Source organism: Sciurus vulgaris (assembly GCF_902686455.1).
Source record: "Sciurus vulgaris genome assembly, chromosome: 6".
In the NCBI taxonomy this organism is placed as follows: Eukaryota; Metazoa; Chordata; class Mammalia; order Rodentia; family Sciuridae; genus Sciurus; species Sciurus vulgaris.
Window position 1 is genome coordinate 149,320,467 of NC_136466.1, and position 22,296 is coordinate 149,342,762.

A 22,296-nucleotide genomic window follows, 5' to 3' on the forward strand; every position below is an offset into this window, starting at 1 on the left:
TTGGACATGAAATTTTCAGAAATACTGTATTGTACCAGTTATTTTAGCTATTGTCAGCATACTATGCCTTTTATCATTAAAAACTAAATAAGAAGATAAAAAATCTGGGGTGTCTTTAAGGACATACAAGAACTCTTGATTTTAAATATAGTCAGTTTATTATATTTTGCACTTAAAGCATTTTAAACAAATGTAAAAGGATCATAATGTTATTGCCATAATCATCTTAAGAAACATTCATGACAGATGTATGTGTCAAAATTATCATATTTGCATATATTAAATGTATGTTTTTATTGAATATAAATTATGTCCAAAGTTAGTTTTTTTAAAAGGTTAAACAAGGAAATAACCAAAAAATCCTCACTCCTGATTTTGAAGATGATTTATTATGGATGAATTTTCTTTGCTTTCCCAATTTATTTTTGAAAAAATTGAATTTAGATCTATATGAGTTTTCCAGAGAAACAGAAAATAAATGTAAATATATTGTAAGGAATTAACTCACATTATTTTGTAGGCTGAGAATCGATGATATCATTTCAACTGAGTCTAAAAGAATGCAATGAATGGAATAAGTTACAGACTGGATATGAGTCCAAAGGATGGACAAGACTGGTCTTTCAACTCAGAGTCAGATAGAGTAAATTCTTCCTTTCTCAACATTTTTTTAGTACCAAGTCTTCCAGACACTGAAGGAACACCACCCCTATGTGGTGGTGGTGAGCAAAGCACTTTGCTGAGTCTACCAATTTAAACATTAATCTCATCCCAAAGCACTCTCAACCACACATTCAAAATAATATATAACCAAATATCTGGAATAAGCACAGTCAAGTTGATATATAAAATTATCAAAATTCCAAAACTCATCAAGTCGACATCCATAGCTGTCTTGTTATGCCATACATAGTCTCCAAATAAAACAGAAACAAGGTCATTATCCCTAAAAAGACAGAGCAATACCGCCTAAAACAAAATATTAACTCCTTCCCCAGAGGAGGAGGTTATATCCTCAAGTTCTGTTTATTTTATCCTGGATATACTATATGTTAAATGCCATGATACATTAATTAGTATAATTAAATAGTAAGATTTAAAGTCACTTTATTTAATGTTACATTATAATGGAGTGAATAAAACAAAATTATTTGAAATATGTATACATATACATGCATTCAACAAAATAAGGAGAAAAGAGTCACAAAATATATGTTCTTGTTTCTGCAACCGGTCATATGGTCATAATTGAACTTTTTCACTAGTTTTCGATATTTTATCTTCATGTGGAAAACACCTGAGTGAATCATGGTTCTTTTCTTGGTTGGCTGAACCCAAGATTTATTCCTTAAGATGTATTATACATTTTTAGCTTATTCTATATGTACATGTTTAAATTTTCAAGTTTCTACAAACAAAATCTGATAATAAGGTCAAACTAAAATTATAGTGTTGGAAAATAAAAGCAATTCAAGATATTTTTATAGGATTCTTTATGCTGTCTATGTATAGGTTTATTTTCAATTTTAGAATTTCAAAATGATTTATTACTTGAAAGAGAATTATATCATTAACTGAGATCTGAAGAAAATAATGAAATTTTGATACCCTTTTAGAGTAGATGTGTGGGGAGGGATGAAGAAAGGTTAATCAATGGGTCCCTAGTTACAGTTAGGTAGGGAGAAGAAGTTCTGATATGCTATTGCTCAGTGGGGTGATTATAAAAACAACAAAAAGGTATATAAAGGAATTTTGAAAGTATTAAACATAAAGAAATAATAAATGATTGAGGTGATAAGTATATTTAAACTGATTTAAGCATACACAACATATATATGCATTAATGATTATGTAGTACCCCATTTATATGTATGATTTTTATATATCAGTTAAAAATAGGTTTTAAAAATATACTAGAAATAATGGCTAAAATGACCTTTTATATATGTATGTATGATATTACATAAAAATTGCATTTTAATAAACAGATAAAAACATATATAACATTTTGGACAAAATCAGAGCTAGTGGGTATAGAAAAAATCAAATCATTGTGATGTCAATAGTTAAATGAATAAAATATTACCACTTTATTGCAATCTTTTATTTAAAATGAAATTACATTCAGACAATATACTTCTTTATAATATCTTACAATTTCATGAATATTTTAGTTTGTTTTAATCAACATCTTCAGTACTCATGATACATTAATGCTTAATTTTCCTTGACATAGTAAATATTATAAAACCTTTCAAATAGAAGAGGAACGATTATGATAACTACTGGGTTTGGTTAAATATTTTCCAGACCCTTAAATATTTTGAGTGAGGATAAAATATTTGAACACGAAGTGTTTCCACGGGTATTTGAACATTAATCTAAACAGAATGTAGAATCATATCTAATTTTGAATGAGTACTACAAATTCAGTTATATAGAGATGAGTACAACAAAGTGTTGAATATTACTTAAATCATAAAAAGACAAGAAAACACTTCATCACAATAATACCATTATGTTAAACACTTTGGGAAATAACAGGAAAAGATAGAGAAAAAGTAAAATTATTATTGCTTTTATGTATTCAAAATTTCTATAGAAATAATTTTGACAGTTTAGACTTTTTTCATCTAAGATGCTTATCAATAATTTCCATATGTAAGAATTAAATAGATGCCCTTGACAAATTTATCTGTTTTCTGCCATATAGTACTTAATATTTCATGATTTTGAGTAAATTGCAGTGTCACAGTGAGATTTCCATGCATTCATTCTCAAAATATACCAGAGTAGAGATAATTCATAAATCTTATGTTTATTTTTCTGTGGATATAGTAATTGTGAGACAAAGAACAATACAATGAAACTGTGAAGAGGTACTTTACAATTCATTTCATATGTGGTTTCTCTCTCCTTTTCCTGTTTTAAGAAATCAATATAAATTTATTTCTAAAATACTTAAAATACATATATTAAAAATAAAAGGCAAATTAAAATTTTAATAAATATTGTTAATGTATGTATTTGGTCGAGTATTTTTATGAAAAATAGTGACATAAAAGCATGAAAGATAATCCCTAAACTGCATTTAACATTAATATCCTACTTAAAATTATATAGCTTAATAAATGATTTACATCCAACATTTATGTAGACCATGATTTTAATAACTCCAGATGATTTTATTCTACATTAATTAGCCTAATCAACTCAATAAAGTGAATTTTTTAGTTGATTCTGCACTCTTTGACAAATTAAGAAATTTTCATATCCACATTATTCTCTATTTACCCATCCATCTCTTTCTTCTTTTTCTAATTATTTTCTTCCTTAAAATAATTTTTTTTCTCTTTTAGAAAAAATAAGCAGGTAATGCAGGCATAAATATACAAAAATACTTTTATAAATAGTTTGAAGAAAATTGATCACTAAAAATTATCAATTTTCATCAATAAAAATTATAAGATTTTATCAATAAAATATTACTGAAGTTAGAGATTTCTAAGATGCAATTTGTTAATTTATTTCTGATCTGTTTTTTTCTATCAATCAATGATGGACAAACCTTTTGTATTTATTTAAAAAGGTGCTGTTTAATAAAAGAAGAATCATTTCATCTTTAAGAAATGTATATTGAGTTTTTAAAAACAGACATCAATATTTTCCTAACTTATTTTACCTTTTGGTAACAAGGTTCAAAACTACACTTTACTTGATGATTGTCGTGATGAGGAGTGAAGTATGTTACCTTACAAAATGCCCTAAAATGGAAATGTCAAAATGAGATATGGCAAATATTTATTTAGGGGAAAACAGAAAAGAGTGGAAGGTATTAAAAGGTGAAAAATCCATATGCAAACACCAGCTATAAAAGGTGTCCTGAGAAGTGAAATTAACCAAACAATGGAAAACGGAGTAGTCGGTAGGTATGGGATGCATAAAGAAGGGAAGAGTGGCAGAGCATCCAGGAAGAAAGGTCACATTTTGAAGAATGTGTGAATGAGGTCATAGACTTCAGGAAATTATAATGACTATAATGTAAAGACTGTTTTTGAAATTGGCATTATCCTTTATCAATAGAAGAGGCTTAAGTTATAAAAATTTTAAAAAGCAAAACAATATGTCCATTATAACACTTAAATTTGCAGGAGACTGATCCTGGTGTGTAGGACTTTAAGTTCATGGTCTAGCTTTGCTTTGTGAATATTTTCAATTTCTAGTAAAATGTCCCTATTTGTGGTCTAGAAAAATTGCCACATTTAGTATATAAAATTGTTTAAATAAGAGCAAAAATAGGGCTATCGTGATCAGGAGACTTCTATAGTGATCTGGTAAAGTGTGCTGGAGGAAGAGCCAGGGTGTTAGCCCAAGAATGAGACAGATGGAAAAGGTATTTCAAAGGACAGCTTACATGCAATGATTATTTTTTTAATGGTTTTAAAAACAAGGAGTAAAATATGAAACAAATTTCTAAGTTTGGCTACCATAAAAAGCAGCATTTAGATAAACAATCCAAAGATGGAATTGGACACAGGAAATATATAAGGTCAGAATAATGGGAATTGTGATGCATATGATATAAGACTACATCGAGGGGGAGAATAGTTAGGACTCCAGTCTTATTAAAATGTACTGTGTGGTCAAATTTGGAATAAACATAGCATTATTATTTATTATATTTAATATTTTGTACAATGGATCACTAAAGATTCTTCCTGTCTAGATGAAATGTTGTACTCTGAATAATACCACACTTTCTCCATCAATTTCCCTATGAATAACTTTAGCCCACACAAGGAACATGATAAGCATGAGAGATGATGGATTGGTTAATTAGCTTGTTTTAATCAATCTACAGTGATTTAATCATTACGCAATATAAACATACATCAAAATATCATAATGTGACCCATAATCTTATAACATGCACAATTATTGTTTGTCAATTTGATTTTTTAAAGGATTCCAGTTTTGAAATAGGGTTGGTTACCAAAACTTTTACAACTTTTGCAAATCAGTTTCTTTGATTATAAAACTGTTTTGCATATTCATCGGTGAGTTTACTACATTAAGAAGTTATTTTTATAGAAGGGTAGTTTTCAAAAGAAAATAGATAATCTGTGAATAAATACTAATGATTTCTGTAAGACATGATTTATATGCACAGAGGGAAAAGTCACATGTTTTATATCACTTGAAATTTAAAATGTCTGTAAATTAATTTCCCCCAAATGAGAACACTGTGATTGGAAAAGTACTATCCAAAGTCATATAGAAAGTAGGAGTTTGAAGTTTTCTGATAGATCTCCCTAAGTACAGAGCCTGTTCTTCAACAATGTTGTATTGGAAGATGATAAAATCAGTTCAAATTGTTATTTATTTTAAAATTAGCATTATAACAAGTTCAGAAATTTCTCATACCTTTGAATTCCATTCTTTAAATGCAACTAAAATTAACTGATATTTTTAAGTCAATATCTGAGTTATTATATGTTTTTTATCTTTAGAGGTTTAAATCTTAGCAACATTCTTCTTATAAATTTCTTTGAAATACTGTACTTTGAAAGAGATATATTTATTTTCATTTTATTTTAAATCTAGCCTCTTATGATGTGCAATTGTTTAAAAGTATTTAACAAAAAACCTGAAATGTTTAGTTTCCCCTCAATAAAAATAAAATAGCATTAAAATCATTTTTGTAGTAATATTTACTAATTAATGTGTGCCAAAATTATTTTTACTTTAATAATAATGCATGTGATTACAGAACTCTTCTTTTCTACTTCTTTGAAGCTTCACACTGACCAAGATAAAGGAGATGGAAATTTAAAATACATTTTAACAGGAGATGGGGCTGGCAGTCTGTTCGTTATAGATGAAAATACAGGAGACATTCATGCTGCAAAGAAATTAGACAGAGAAGAAAAATCCCTGTACATTCTTCGAGCCAAGGCTATAGACAGAAAGACTGGTCGACAGGTGGAACCAGAATCGGAATTTATCATTAAAATTCATGATATCAATGACAATGAGCCAAAATTTACGAAAGACTTATACACTGCCAGTGTTCCTGAAATGTCTGGAGTGGGTAGGTATTTCCTAGTCCATGTCAACTAACCACCATGTTTGTCTGAAAAATTATATGTGGATGTGGATATGATATGAGACCTCTTTCAAGAAAAGAGCTGTAACTGAAAATTGCTATCTAGTGTAAACTATGTATTTAGTTTCAATTGTATATACCTTAACATCTCCAGTTACATAGTAAATTATTGAGAATAATTATTTCATTTCATTGTCATGGATACCTCAGCTCTACACAATTTCACTCAAATGAGAGTCAAGCAAAGGACATTTCTATGTGAAATGAAATGAATAACAGTGCAGGTAGTTTTGGACAAATTTGCTTGCATTATTTTAAATAATAAAACCTAATGCTTGCATTTGACAAATTTCTTCTGAAGTATCTCATTTCATTATTCAAAAACTTTTTTTTAAGAAGCATGGGAAATAAAATTTTAAATTCCCATTCTGTTAATTAGTAATTCAGGATTCAGAAAGATTTAGCAACTGAATTAATATCAAATAACCTGTAGCTTCATGGCAAGATTCCAGGCTATTTTTATTTTTACTTTTTTTTGTTTATTTTTGTGTATGTTCCATTACTAAACAAAAGTTTATCAAGGAAAATGAAAATAGCTTTCTCTTTTTACAGCTGCCTAAGATTATAAATTCTACTCATTAATATCCAAAATTTTTATCTGTGACTACATTTAATACTATTCATGGAAAAGGTGTAGATTTGTTAACAAGACTAGATGCTTAAGTAATAAAATATTTCTTAAAAATCATAAAACTTATACCAGCAACATATGAAATTGAACACAGTCTAAGCATATATTTGATGGTAATATAACTATTATATATTTCAGCCTAAAATAACTTCTATATAGGTAGAAAAAGCTTTTACACAACTTTGCTGAGAATTTTATGTAAAATACTTCTTAAATTTGAGTACTATCCGTCAAGAAAAAGCAAGAATTTGTAAAGAAGTAATTTCCTCTAATGACAAATTAAATCTCACCTATTTGAGGAAAGTGCCCTCCTATTGCTTTTTTGGATATTTTCTCCAATAATTCAAAAAGGAGTCCTGTGAAATCATAAAGCCCTGGAATAAAACATAAGTGGATATGTTTTCTTGCATGTTCTTCTTGTATCTTATAACCTGATACAGTTACCTCCATTGGTTTATAATGGTCCACCAGAAGGGTAATTTAGGTATCATGATCTTTTTATATTTGAGGTGAAAATACATCTAAAATTATATTCTTCTCATCAATTTACTATTGAAGTATTTTCAAGTGATTTGATTTTTGATAATACTCTTTAAGATTTGTAAAACCTTTTTGTATATATGTTTTGTCAGATGTTTTTTCATATCACAGTACCAGAACTTATACTTTTCTTTTTTTCCAAAAGATTTGACATACATAGAGAATTCAAAAGCAGTAGCTAAGATGATGTAAATATTTTAGTATGAGAAATTTTGACCATAATTGATTAAATATGAATATATTTTAAATTTTCCAAAGCAGTACTTCATATTTTAAGACAGAATATTTTTGTAACTGACTGTTGATATTTAAATTCAAATAGCCTATATTTTCTCTTAAATTCTTTAGTAACATTTAATGAACTATTATCTCTCACTCTATACATTCCCACCATCTGTCTGCCTAATGCAGTTCTTCCTCATACTACTATTCTAATCTAGATTATATTAATAAGTACATAAAGTCATCAAGACTGAACTAAGCACTTTGTATATTATTTTTTTTAAAAGCCTTCACTGATTCAATTCTTCATAATAAAAAATAGAATATACAAGTGTATTTTGGGCCAGTCCATGTACAGAGTGAGCAAAGTCCTCAGACAATAGGCCTTCTGTCTGAATGGCTTAGAAATGCTCAGCAACTCCTCTGTCCTTGAGGCCTGGAGACATTATCTTATTGTAATAACAATTGGTACAAGTGGACTCTGAGAGGCAAGCAAGTTATATGGTCTGCACAAGCACAAAGCTAACTGCACTACGTAACCTAGTGTAATTTGATATGACCCTGGAATAAATAATAAAACTGAACTGACTTTCCCATGGGAGACACTTCTTGCTCTTCACCATCCTGTGTGCTTGCCTCTTTATTAGCTCTTCCCTTAACCTTTATAGCTCAACCCCAATTAATCTTTACATACAAGTTTATGCATAAAAGGAGGCTTGTAGATTGTCTTGCTCAAAAACACTTTCTGTATTTCATTCACTAAGGTTGAGTTGTGACAAGTGCAGCTTCTCATCAGGCCTAAAAAAATGAGAATTTGGACCATTGCCAATTGCACTGCATGATAGGATTCCCACAACATTGAAGAAAGAACACAGCAGGCAGTTGTATGACTCTGGTTGAAGCTAATAAATAAAGATTTAAGTATGTAGTTTAAAAAATGATTATATAGATAAATCCTGATCCTATTTGCAGGGCAAAGTTATTACTTTTTATTACTAATACTGATATTTGTGAATGTATTGCTTCCTATGGTCCATCAACAGGTTTTGTGTTTCTATTTTTTACCTATAAATGCACATCTTATAAAATATGGATATGCCAAAGGCACTATAATTTTGGTTTACATACTTCTTTTAATAAATATGTACATGAGTCCAAAAGAATTAAACTGTCATGCCCAAAGTACACAGAGTCACCTTATTAGTAGTGTAGATTTTAAAAGAAAAAAAAATTGGGTTAATAGATACAGAAATAGCTGGACAATCTTAGTACCTATTTCCTTCCACGCTTAGTTATGCTTGTTGTCCAAAATGTAATTTGAAAATCTTCTACTTCATTAGAACCTGAATAAATCCCCTCAATCCACACACAAATACACAAACACACACACACACATGTCCAAGTAAAATTAAATGTATTTTATGACCTGAAATTGTATTTCTCTTTGTTGCAACTCTCATACGTTTTAAAAGTTGAAATCATTATAATTATTGCAAATGGATATATTCTCTGCTACTATGTGTACAAATAAATTATTTTACAAAGGAAAACTAAGTGACAATATCTAGGAACTTCTCAGACTATGTATCATCCATATATTAACAGTTTAAGCATGCATATAGTTACATGATAAAACATATCTAAATAAAATAATGCACAATAACTTACTTCCAATTTTATTTTCATTATATGAGTGATTTTCATTCAATCAGTGTGTTGACAAACTGTAAGTACCTGAGGAGGAAATGAAGTTTGATAGAACGAAATGAAACTTCTCATTCTCTAATGATTTCCTTCAGTCAGCATCTTCTTCCCACTTGCTTTTGCTCTGAAAATATTTGTCCCTTCCTCTTTTCCATGCCAATAATTGTCCATGAATTTTCCCTTTACTTCTTTCTTTCAAAACCACACATCATATTCCATTTTATTTCTGTGGTTAACATGCCCCCTTTTTTTTGCTTAAAGTAGAATGATTTTAATGAACTCAGAAAATCTGAAATATATTGTCATCCTCTGACTAAAACATTTAATCTTGATATATATAAATATATGCAATTTAAAAAATGGGATGTACTTCTATTAAAATGTTAGTGGAAGTTCCCTACATTTTCCATTTTCCATTTATTGTGGTCATGATACTATTAATTGAAGATATTCTTTGAACTTCCTCTTTTGCATGCATTCATGTTTAAGCAAGTTGGTTTTGCATAAATTTGGTAATTTGGGGTGCATATTTTCTCAAAGCCTGGATATATTCCTAACTTCACTCTAAAATATTTTGTCAGTCCTCCTCCCCATCCTGGATAATTTTCCAACCAGAAACTCCTCTGTAGTTGTTCATACAAAAAACATAATCAACAACTCCTTCAGGTCCTAATATGGTCTTTACTTTGAGGTTTACCTGCTCTGGATTCAATAGTGTACCTAATTATATCCATACACTACACAGGACATTTTTAAAAATATTTAGAATAACTGTCTTACCCAGTCTACATAGGTCTAACTCTAGTCTTGATATTACTGGGTATATAATCAAGATCAACTTTTATGTGCCCAAAGACCTATATAACTCACAAGTACCATGAAGATAAAGAAATAATACAAATCAAATACTGAGAGTCCTGCCTAGCTTACATTAAGCATTCAATGCACACTAGTTCTCATTATTAACTTCATGTAAAATACACTGATAGGTTGTAGGGACAAAATGTTGCATAGAACTAGACATGAACCCAGAAATCCAGAGTTCATGTTTCTCATAAAAAGAAACTTCTATTGAACAGAAGATAGTTTTAATGCTTATGCATCTAATTCATGAGTTGTTTTAAAAAGGTTCCACCACACAGCCTAGAAATATCAAACCTACTTCTGCTGGTGTCCTGACAGCATAAACCCTTATGCAAGGGGTTCTCCCACTGCTACTCAACTTAATGATTGTCATAGCTGAAGACATGGGCAGACAGTTAACTTGGTCAAGGCTATAAGATGATCCATGAAAGACTGAAGAACTACTTCCATCTTTGTTTTCTCTAATTTTCATCACCTTATGGTCTCACAGTGCCAAGTTAAAATAAATTCAATGTTTTATTCAGGGCTCAGTAGGAAAGCCTTGGGAGACAGGATAGGATAATGTTACCTGTCCTATTATCCTTTGTTTCCTTCAGTTCGTAGAGCAATTCTTTTCCTCTTCCCTTTAGTCGATTTTAACAATTTGTTAACAGCTCCCATGTATAAAGAAAGAGTGTGGGTGAGTGTGTGTGTGTGTGTGTGTGTGCACATGCACATTTATGAATGTATACACACATATATACATACATGTATATAAAAAGATATAATATGCATTACATAAATACATTATATAGAGAAAAAATAATTTCAAAACAAAAATGTTTTGCTTTATCAAATACTTAAATTAGCAAGTTATTGTTTGATTTAACTTTTAATGTTTTTAATAGGTCATAATGTATATTTTTCAATATTACCCTGTTTATTAAAGGTGACTAAAAGCAGTATATCAGTATATCTTTTTCCCAATACTGTGTGTTTGTCAAGTGAAAATTATTTTAAACTAGTAAATTTGATAATAGCTAAATAAGCTTGTACACAAGCTTTTACTGAATTTTAGTTTATCTATATCTATGCTTTGATTAATATGTAGGTACATAGATAGGTACATACATTACATACATATTACATTGATAGATATTTAGATATGAGATCTATGCTCTGGTTCATTTACATTTGAAAAGTTAAGAGTCTCATGTTCTATTGAGTGAACTAGCCCAATTTTATTTTGAAATTTTATTTTGAAATTTTAAACATCTTCAAAACTTTATATCCCAAATATAAATGTGTATAAGGCATGGAGACACTGAAGGTTCTCTTTTCTTTTATATATAGAATGCATTTTATAAAGTAAGATAACCTGAATGTTTAACTTCCCTTAATTTAATTTATAAGCATAAAATAGGTCACTTGGTATTCTTTGGTTACATTGTGGGATCTAAACATTTTTACCTTTACACTATAGCCATAAATGTAATGCATATGAATATTTCTTTCATTGCCAAATAAATATTTTGTTTTACCGAATACTTAACATAGCAAGTTATTATTTGATTAACTTTTAATATTTTTTCATGATTTTGAGCTTTTGTGTCTTGAATTTTCCTAAACATTTTTAGCTTTATATTAAAGGGAAGATTTGTTAAGGATTATAAAAAACTTTGTTGATTCCATAACATATTTTGTTTAAAGAAAGATAATATATGCAAAATTATTTTGAGTTTTCCAAAACTAGCAACACCAAAACCATGCTCAATCTTTTGACATGAGAAATGTAATATATATTTGTCATCTAGGCTTCACTATATTTTGCCCAATATATTTTGTATTTTTAATATGAAAAAATCCATTTTGAATAAAGAAAAAGTCAAAAAATCCATTTTTTGAAAATATCAGCAATATAATAGTCAAAGTATATTTACCTTCAACTGCTGTTTATGAACAGATGCAAAATTAGCTTAATTTTATTACTAAATACTGTTCACTGTTAATGCATCATTACATTATTTTGGGAAAAAATCTATTCATTCCTTATACTCCAAAACAATCAGTGTTTTTCTTTTTCTTACTTTGCTGGTATAAATAAAACATTAGATATATATAATCAGTGTTTACCTATTTTAAAAACATACTCAAGTATTACCACAATTCTGAAAGATGGAATGTGAGTATTATATGGGTGTTTTAACTTTTCAGCTACATCATGGGGGTGATTTGTATTCTTTAAAGGCCACACATTTTTTCATAAGTTTAAAGATCACATACCCATAATACAGAACAATCAAAACATTTTCAACATGAAAATATAATATAAAAAATGTGAAAATGTAAAAACAATTGTTTTCTACTTGTACCCATAGTGAAATCTTAAAATGTTTATTTTTTAAAAAATGGGACCAGCATAAGAAATGTCCAAAACTTTATGAAGTAACTAGTTAAATTTTCAAAGTTTAGGCAAAGCTTAGTAATTCATATTTCAATGATGTCCAAATGTGAGAACAATTTGTATTTTAACTCACTTGTACTCACATAAGATTAAACAAAAATTTAAATATAAATCAGAAAACAACTTAATTGCCCTTCCAAACATTATTGAGGAGAAAAATCAGTTTATATATTTGGGTGTTGTAGGAAAACTTTCCAATAATGAATCTGATCATTGACACAGACCTAGTGAGTATGTGGTGTTTCCTGTTACAGGATACATCAATTCCATCACAGATGAGGAAGGAGTGGTTTTTAGTGAGTGAGCTCAAGTTCTCTTTGTGTGTGAATTAATTTTAAGAAAGCATAAAAAAGACTGTTGCTGAATTAATGAGGTACTGTTGAGATACAGCAATGGGAAATGAGCGTTAGTATTAATCTTAATGGACACCATATCTATTAAATGAAATCTACATCTTCATGGACAACATATTTATTTAATGTAATTTACATAAGTATATGAACTGGAAACTTGAATTTTTTGCTGCAACTCACTTAGACAAGTTTATGAGTAAATAATATAAATGGGGTATTAGGTGAGATGATAGAACCAATGAGGAATTCACTCAGTCCTCGAGAACATTAATATCCAAGTACAATAATCAAACTTGAAAAGTTGAGTATAATGTAATGGAAGTGTTTTGCAAACTCATTTTGCCCAAGAGAATACATGGTAGGCTTCAGTTAAGATTTTAAATCTTAACTCTTTATGGAGGTTGAGTTAATATACATATCCATTCATATATTACATTTTGTTTATCTTCTAAAACTATTTCTTTTAAATCATCCCTAGTTTTCAAAGGATAAGGATTTCTAACTAACCAAAAATAAATAAATTTTATAAAATTAAATACATATCAGTATGTAATTTTTAGTAAATTTTACTATTTTCATTTAAAAAATAGTACTGTGTAATGATTTATCACACAGTACAAGGACACAAGTGTGTTTTTCAAAATTAGAAGTATTGACATGTTTATGTTTGGGGGCTTTTTATAGGTACATCTGTCATACAAGTGACTGCAACAGATGCAGATGATGCCAACTATGGAAATAGTGCCAAAGTGGTCTACAGTATATTGCAAGGACAGCCATATTTCTCAGTGGACCCGGAATCAGGTAGAACACTTCTGACTTGGTCTGTTTTTCATTATAGACATCTGGATGTACAATTACCTTCAAGAGTTATTCTCTGTATTTTAAGACCTACTCATTTTGCATCATGTTTCTATTTATTTCTGATAGCCAGTTGATGGAAATAAAAACAAATTTTGTATTATTGAAGCAATACTCTGAATTTTTAACTCTCTAAACTATTTTAATTGAATTTAATTTTTAGATACTGTAAAATTTTGCAGTTTCAGTACATTATGTGACATAAGGAGCTACTTAAAGAATATAACAATAATCAAAATTAAGCAAGGCTATGTGTTAAAAATGTTTAACTGAAGTAAATTTTTCTATGAAAAGAATAATTACATTGACTTAGAAAACTGATTCCTTGAAGAATAGCCTATGGGAAAATTCTTTCCGTTTTATGAATTATGTTGAATTAGTTGTGAATAGGAGGATATACTTAGACACATCAACATTTTATCTATTTACTATGATTAACTTCTATAAAATGAATCTTGCATTACTTAATTTTAGAAAACCAGCGATGTAATTTTTTTTTTTTTTTTCCAAAGGCATAATAAAAACTGCACTACCAGACATGAGCAGAGAAAATCGAGAACAGTACCAAGTGGTTATACAGGCCAAGGACATGGGTGGCCAGATGGGAGGTCTTTCTGGAACCACAACAGTGAACATCACTCTGACAGATGTTAACAACAATCCTCCTCGGTTTCCACAGAGTAAGGAAGGTTTTAGTGATCTCTTGTTGAAAAGCTTCTCAAATGTACTTTTATTAGAATCTAATATTTTTACTACCAATTTCACTATTAGATTATGCATACAAGAAAATGCAAAAGGCTTCCCTCTGCGCGTGCACACACACAACACAAGCACAATTTCCTTCAAACTGAAAGTGATGGTTTTTATTTTCTTCATTGGGTAGACAATGGGACAAAACAAGCTTCTTCAGTAGCGTCAGCTTTTAACTATCCTTTTCCACCTTTTGAAGTGTTGGAAAATTTTTGAGGCTAAGTTCTTTCTGATCTTCTTCCTGGTTGGAGTGTGCTCTTTCCAGTCAGTCTGAATGGATTCAAATTCTATGCCTCACACTTGTTTCTGATGTCATGTGTGTGCAGAAGTATTGAAAGCTTTTTTAAATTGATTTTAAAACAAAGATTTAATGTTTTAACATCTCTGAAATCAAACAGCATGTGAACATCAATGCAAGTGGGTTAAATTGGTACCATTTCTTTATTTTTATAGGAGACTATAATGTCATGATTTACCAAGGCTGTGTGCGATGGCATCTATTCATATTGACATCATTTAATGTGCAATGACATATTAAAGTTCAGTAATATCAATGCTATTGAGCCATGACAAAATCATTTAATTTCCTTTCAGTTGTTACCATTTTCAGATACACTTTAAAACATGGGAACTTTGCATTCCCTGCGTTCTTACAAAAGCTGATTTCAATTATCTGATGAAAATATTTGATTTTGCAGTGACTAAAAGTATAAAGTATTCTTCCTTGAAATTCTCATTTAAGAGGTCAAATTTAAATCCATACTGGTTTCATAACAATAAAGCATTTTGTTTTTTGGTCGACAAAATGTGAAATATTTGGTGTGTTGGTTTTGGTGAATAAATTCCTATGATTAATTTTTAAAAGTAAATGTCGCTGAGAATATGAATAATAAGACCAACTGACTGAAACCTAAATTTGCATTAATATTCCTTAAATGAAAATGATAATTTATAAATTGACAAATTGTTTATGGCTTTCTGCTTTGTAATTCTATGGTCTGCTACAAGCTTAACAAATATTTGAAGCTATTATAGTACTAATAAAATGCTAAGGACTAGATCCTTAGCTGAAGGAATTACAGACATAATTTCATGTAATCCAACAAATTTATAATTCAAGTGCTATAATTCTCTTTCTCATTTTATAGATGAAAACACGGTCATGAAAGTTCAGAGAATTTAACTACCTTGCACAGTAATGAAAAATTTAAGTTCATACAGGTGGACTTAAAAGCTCATATTCTTAACCACCAAACACTGAAAAGAGTTCTGACTATGAAGGCAAAGAATATCTAGTCAGAGATATCTAGTTGGGGATTTTCCTTTTCCTAAATTTGCGGGATGATTTTCTTGAACCCAGTCCTAAGGAAAATTTACCTCTATTGTTAATTAAAGAATCAGTGTGAAGACTAAATTACTGTGGAGAGCATTTGCTTTTACACACATAAAAAATATTTTAAAAGTATTTTTGACCTTAATATTTTTTTGGCCATTTTTCCTATTGATTCTTGAATAGATAATTACAAACTAAATGACTCAGAAATGACAGAATGCCAGGTAATGAATGGGTGGGTCTGCAGAACAGAAACACACAAACAAAACATGATCTACTAAAAAGATGTTAAATTTGAAACAAATAAGTCAAAAAATAGCTAGGGGGAGATGGACATTAATCTTTGTAAAATTGTTTTTCTATCTCTGATTTAGAATAAAAGAATAAATACATTTTTAAAAACAATTGAGTCAATGTAGAAAATGTAGAAATATATAACAATTGTGAAGCTCCACATAAGCAATAAATAGTTGGTTTTCATGTTCTTTTAAGTAAATAATTCCAGATTCTAATATCAGATTTTCCCATCTATTATATAAATAGCTTCCTAAAACTTACATTTCTCACTTATATGAGTTCTCTGCCATTATATATTCTTTTCCCAACTTAATAAATCTATACATTTTGACAGTTTAAAATTCAATGAAATGGAAATCTCTTCCAATTTAAAATTAATTTATTTAAGTAAAAAAGAGAAGAAATGAAACAGTTTTATCATATAAAGAGGAAATGCCAAAGCAGTTCTGATTTCATCTACAGGTACGTATCAATTTAGTTCTCCTGAGTCTGCCCCTCTTGGAACCCATCTCGGAAGGATAAAAGCCAATGACCCTGACATGGGGGAAAATGCTGAGATGCAATACAGTATTGCTGAAGGAGATGGAGCGGACATGTTCGATGTCATCACTGACAAGGATACACAGGAAGGGATTATAACTGTCAAACAGGTTTCTTTTCGCTGTCTTCATTCTTCCCTTGAGTGCTCTTTGGTTTATTCTTCCTTTTCAGTAAAGGAAGAAAAGTCTTGGATTTATTTTTTCTGTATCTTTTATATGCTGTCTACCTTTCACATAAGTGGACATAGTTGTGATTTCACTTCTAGAAGTGAAGTGTCTTTATCATTGACGCTTATACAGTGGTTTAAAAGCTCAAATGCTTGTATTTTCAGTAAACAACGATCAAACTAGGATCAAACTAAAAGTACCTGTTTAGTCTTTCTTTAAGGGAGAAAAATAAGCATCTAGCCATCCCCGTTGTTTCACACAGTTTTCAAAATATTATAATTTTAGGTGTAATTATTTATATAAATAAGAAAAGATAAAAGTGGTATGTGTATTATGTTGTTTTTATTACATCTTCAAATCAGTATAAAGAATCTTTTGAAGCCTTACACAGAATAATACAGGTCACTATTAATTTTATATTCTATTCATAGCTAACTTTCAAATTAATGAAATATAAAGAATTTTACTCTAAAATTTTACTTCATGGGCTGGGATTGTGGCTCTGTGGTAGAGTTCTTACATAGCATGTGTGAGGCACTGGGTTCATTTCTTAGCACCACATACAAATAAATAAAATAAACATATTATGACCATCTACAACTACAAGTATCTTTTAAAAATAAACAAAATTGTACTTCAGTCAATCTTTCTTCTGGTTTTAACTATGTATAACTTGATTACCAATAATACAAAATATTTATGCCCATTACAGAATACTTCATTCACCTGTGCCTAAAAATACTGAAGTACATTGCTGAATGTGAATCAGTCTTATTTACATATTCCATTATATTTAGTTAAACCTGTAAGTACAAATATGTCTAAATCAAAAGAAAAAATACTAATTTATTTGATATATGTATAAAAAATGACTGTTGAAGTTATTTAGACATAGTTGTTGGTATAATTAATGGAGAAGGTTTTTATATCTAGAAGTTGTCATCTATGGTTATGGCTTGTAAAATGTGCTAATATTTTTTCTTGTTTTATCCAACTTCAGAATTTAGATTTTGAAAAAAAGATGTTATATACTTTAAGAGTGGATGCAAGTAACACTCATCCTGATCCCCGATTCTTACACCTGGGACCTTTCAAAGACACAGCTGTAATCAAAATATCTGTGGAAGACACAGATGAGCCTCCTGTGTTCAGTAGACACTCCTACTTGATAGAAGTGGATGAGGATGTAAAGGAGGGCAGCATCATCGGACAAGTCACAGCATATGACCCAGATGCCATGAACAACTTAATTAAGTAAGTGCGTTTAGAAGAGTTATGTTTGTAGATTTAGAATCTTATTTTCAAGCCATCTCCCCAGGTGTACAACTATGTAGCACAATGTATAGTCAATCACAGAAATAAACACACAGTACAAACTCTTAGGGAATGTCTTCTCAGCAATTTAGGTATATTTTTTAATTAGCATCCTACAATTCTAGATATCACCATGATATTTCTCTAGAGATGATAAGATCAAGACACTAAGCATTTGAATAGTTAGCCCCATGGTGGCAAATCTGGTTTTAAAAAATCAGGCAGTCTGTCCAGCTCCAGAGTTAGTCATGGATTTTAATCTCTTTGTTTTTGTTGTGATTCTTGTCCATTGTCCTTCTTTGTTAAATCAAAATTCATGTAAAAATGATTAAAGAAATTGGAAATACACATTTTTCCTAAAGCTATGTCTTCTCAAAAATAGCCACTAAAAGTAACTTACATTAAAAGTTTGGTGAAACAATGTACTGTTTCATCATATTTCAAATATAAACAATTGTATTCTGATTGCAATATGGTGTTATTAAAGAAATAATGATATTTAAGTCAATAGAAAGGTTAAAGTACTAGCAACTAGTAGACTATGATATTCTTCCAATATTTGAACATTATATTCATTGTTTAAAAGCTCTAATAATTCAAGAAACTTCAATGATTCTTACAAAATTTTCCTAAGGAGAATGGAAAAATTGAAACCTAAATAGTTGAATAGGACAGGTGGGTGCTGATAGGTAGACTTGTAGAGGAAGATAGAGACGACAGAAGAGGTGGAAAAGTAACCTTATCTGTTAAATATATGGCTAGTAAAATTTCTATGATTCTATTTTCCTTCAAAATTTAGTTAAGAAAAATAATTGGTTAGATTTTTTTTCATGCCATCCTTTACACATAGAAAATTAACAACTAAATATATTAAGTAGTTTTCACTTTAGGACTTTCCCAACGTGTTAATTCACAAAGTAATGTTTCTGCACAACATATATTCTGGTAAAGATTCATGTTTTATTTTTTGTCCAGTACCGGGGACTGAACTCAGGGGCAATCAACCACTGAGCCACATCCTTAGTCCTATTTTGTATTTTATTTAGAGTCTCACTGAGTTACTCAGCATCTGCCTGTTGCTAAGACTGGCTTTGAACTCAAAATCCTCCTGCCTCAGCATCCCAAGCCATTGGGATTACAGGCATGCCACTGTGCCCATCTAAAGATTCTCTTTGTTATTGGCATTAGTACACTATTGTTAAACTTTGTACCAAAGAAATAGTCCATAAAATTTTAATCTGTAGATAATACCCAGAGCTTATATTAACTTAATATTTTGGTTAGTTTTAGGTTGGGTAAAAAATCATTCACTGAATCTCCTTGTTTAAAAAGTAAGTAGTTAGCCAGTCTCACTGGTGCAAACCTGTAATCCCAGCAACTTGGGAGGCTGAGAAAGAAGGATCACGAGTTCAAAACCAGCCTCAGCAATTTAGCAAGGCCTTAAGCAACTCAGGAGATTCTGTCTCTAATAAAATATAAACAAGGATGTGGCTCAGTGGTTAAGTGACACTGGGTTCAATCCTTGGTATGAAAAACAAAAAGCAAATAAATGCTTTCAAATTTTATTTTTTTGTACTTTAAACATTATTTTTATATGATTCATTCTAGTTGATACAAGAAAATATTTTACTCTTAAAATATTTTTATCAATTTACATAAAATTATTATTTACAAAAAATACTCTGAAAAAATATTGTTATCAATATATATAAAAATATACATACAATATACATATAGATATATTTTTGTCATGTTAAATTTCCATTTTATTTAAAACAAAATTCTTTAAAGAAAAATTTTTTCTGTGGTTTTTCTGTGATCAATTTATCAGTATTAGAATGTTCATATCTGAAATAATGTGAATGTTTATGTTATTGAAATGGTACATGCTCATTGATTTTTTTTGTCTGCTATATGTCAATATATTAAAAGTAAATAAGTGTAAAATATACTGTGTCTTTGCAATGCTAAAATAGAAACTAATGCTCATTTTTTTTCTCTTAAATCATATATATTTGGAACTTGATAAGGATCTTCAGAAATTTGGTAATTATCCTCAAATTTACAAAGTCTATATGACAATGCAAATAACACATTGTAATAAAATGGTTTCTTTTGTGATAAAATAGAGATAATTTGGTTGTCCCACTAGAATGATGGTTTTTTTTTTTTTTTTTTTTTTTTTTTTTTTTTTTAGTGATTGGTGTTATCGTTTTTTTCTCTAACTTTTCAACTTGGTAATACCCGTCCATTTTTAAAAAGAATTAGAGGTTTACCATCTTAGTGACTACAAATGCTTAATGAGTGTCTGCTCTTGGTAGTTTGGGTAGGTTTCTAAGAATAGTGGTCAATGTTGGTTGTACCTTCATTTCTCCTTAGCATTTTTTGTGCACAAAAGTTTTTGAGAGAAATCCTACATGTTCATTTAAAAATTAAATAATTGTAACTTTTTAAAATGACAATAACCCACTGTTAAAAAGTTGATGACAATGGCAGCATCTCAATATATTCAGATATTGAATCATCTTTTTGTTTGACCACTAAACATTTCTGAATCATAAGGAAACCTCAGTCTAACAGTAGTCTGTGGATCTTTCCTACTTAGTCTCCTAAATTTGCATATTAGGTAGTCAATCAATGTTGCAAAAGGCATGCTAATTCCTGCATGACACCAAAGTTACTTGTTCATTTACCCAGGTGAGGTGTTTTATCAACCTTTATCAATTCTTAGCACCCCTTTCCATGGACATATTTTCATCTCATCAGTAAATTCTGCAGCAGGCAACTTATATACACATATATATATATATATATATGTATATATATGTTTTGTTAGTCAAATCATGTCATCAAATTCAGAACAGTTAACTACCTCAAACACCTGATTTTCTCCATTCATTATTTCTATTTCAATGCTTTTGTTTTATTATTGCATTTTTTTTTTTCTGCTTACATTGTGGGTACTTTGTTGTTGTTGTTGTTTTTGTTTTGTTTTGTTTTGTTTTGCTTTGCTTTTTTTCCCCTGTTTCTTTGACTTACAAGCTGAGGTTATTTATTTGAAATATTACTTTTACATTTTTCTTAAATATACACTTTAGTGATATAGCTTTCTCCACTAGAATGACTTTAGGTGTTTTATGCAACAGTCTGATATTAATAGGTGGCCTTCATCTTTCTTTTAATTACTGTTCTCAATTAAAATGTGACTTGAATAGTAGGCATATATTCTTGTTTTATAACTCAGTTCAATATGCTTTATTTTAATTGAAATATTTATAGTGTGATCATTCATACTGTTACGTTTGTCTTCTTGCCATTTGATTTATGATTGTTTCATCTTTATTTCCTCTTATTTTCTGCCACTTTGGATTAATACAGTATTGTAGATTGCTTGTTTTCTAACAGTATAGTAAATATTTTTCCCTGTAATAATTTCTTTTCCTGCGTGGCATATATTTTGTTTCTCATGCTGCTTTTAGTTTTTCACTAATTTTAAATCACTTGATTAGAATATGACTTATAATAGCGTACTTCTTTACTTTTTTGCTTAAATTTTACTGAAGTTCTTGGATATGTGAATCCATACCTTTTGTGAATCTGGAAAATTTTAGGTGTTGATTATTCAATATATCTTCCCCCCTCATCTTCTCCTTCAGAGAATATAAGTGTTGTTATTAGGTCCCATGAATGTGTAACTGTTCACTGATGCTGTAATTTTTATCCATTCTTTTTCTCTTTGTCATTTAATATATACCACATTCAACTGCATATTTGAATTCTTTAATTATTTCTGCAATGTTTAATCAAATTTAAATCCACCCAGAATATTTTTCTAACTTATGTAATTGTCATTTATTCTTTAGAAGTCCTATTAAGATATACACAGATATGTATACTATACACATATACATATATGTATGTATATGCACACACATACATGCACATATGTACCTGGAACACAGTTAAAAACCTTTGGAACATCACTGTCAGCTAATTCTATCGACTGAGTCATTTCTGGGTTAGTTCAACTAATAGATTTTTCTTTTCACTCAAATATTACTGTCTTTTGCATGCCTATAATTTTATTGGATTAAATACATTGTGACTTTTA

General features: G+C 29.6%; 1 protein-coding gene across 3 annotated transcripts in view; it reads left to right on the forward strand.

Moving 5' to 3' along the window:
- Window positions 1-22,296, forward strand: part of CDH9 (cadherin 9) — a 154,973-nt gene that overhangs the window by 116,518 nt on the left and 16,159 nt on the right. Inside the window, exons 3-7 of one of the 3 annotated variants that reach the window (XM_079145496.1) lie at window positions 5,797-6,091; window positions 13,608-13,727; window positions 14,297-14,464; window positions 16,627-16,814; window positions 17,872-18,125. In XM_079145496.1, coding sequence (XP_079001622.1) covers window positions 5,797-6,091; window positions 13,608-13,727; window positions 14,297-14,464; window positions 16,627-16,814; window positions 17,872-18,125 — 1,025 coding nt within the window. Of the gene's footprint in view, window positions 1-5,796; window positions 6,092-13,607; window positions 13,728-14,296; window positions 14,465-16,626; window positions 16,815-17,871; window positions 18,126-20,416; window positions 20,512-22,296 lie in introns of those variants that run through there. The other 2 variants (XM_079145497.1, XM_079145499.1) reach the window with 2 other exon arrangements.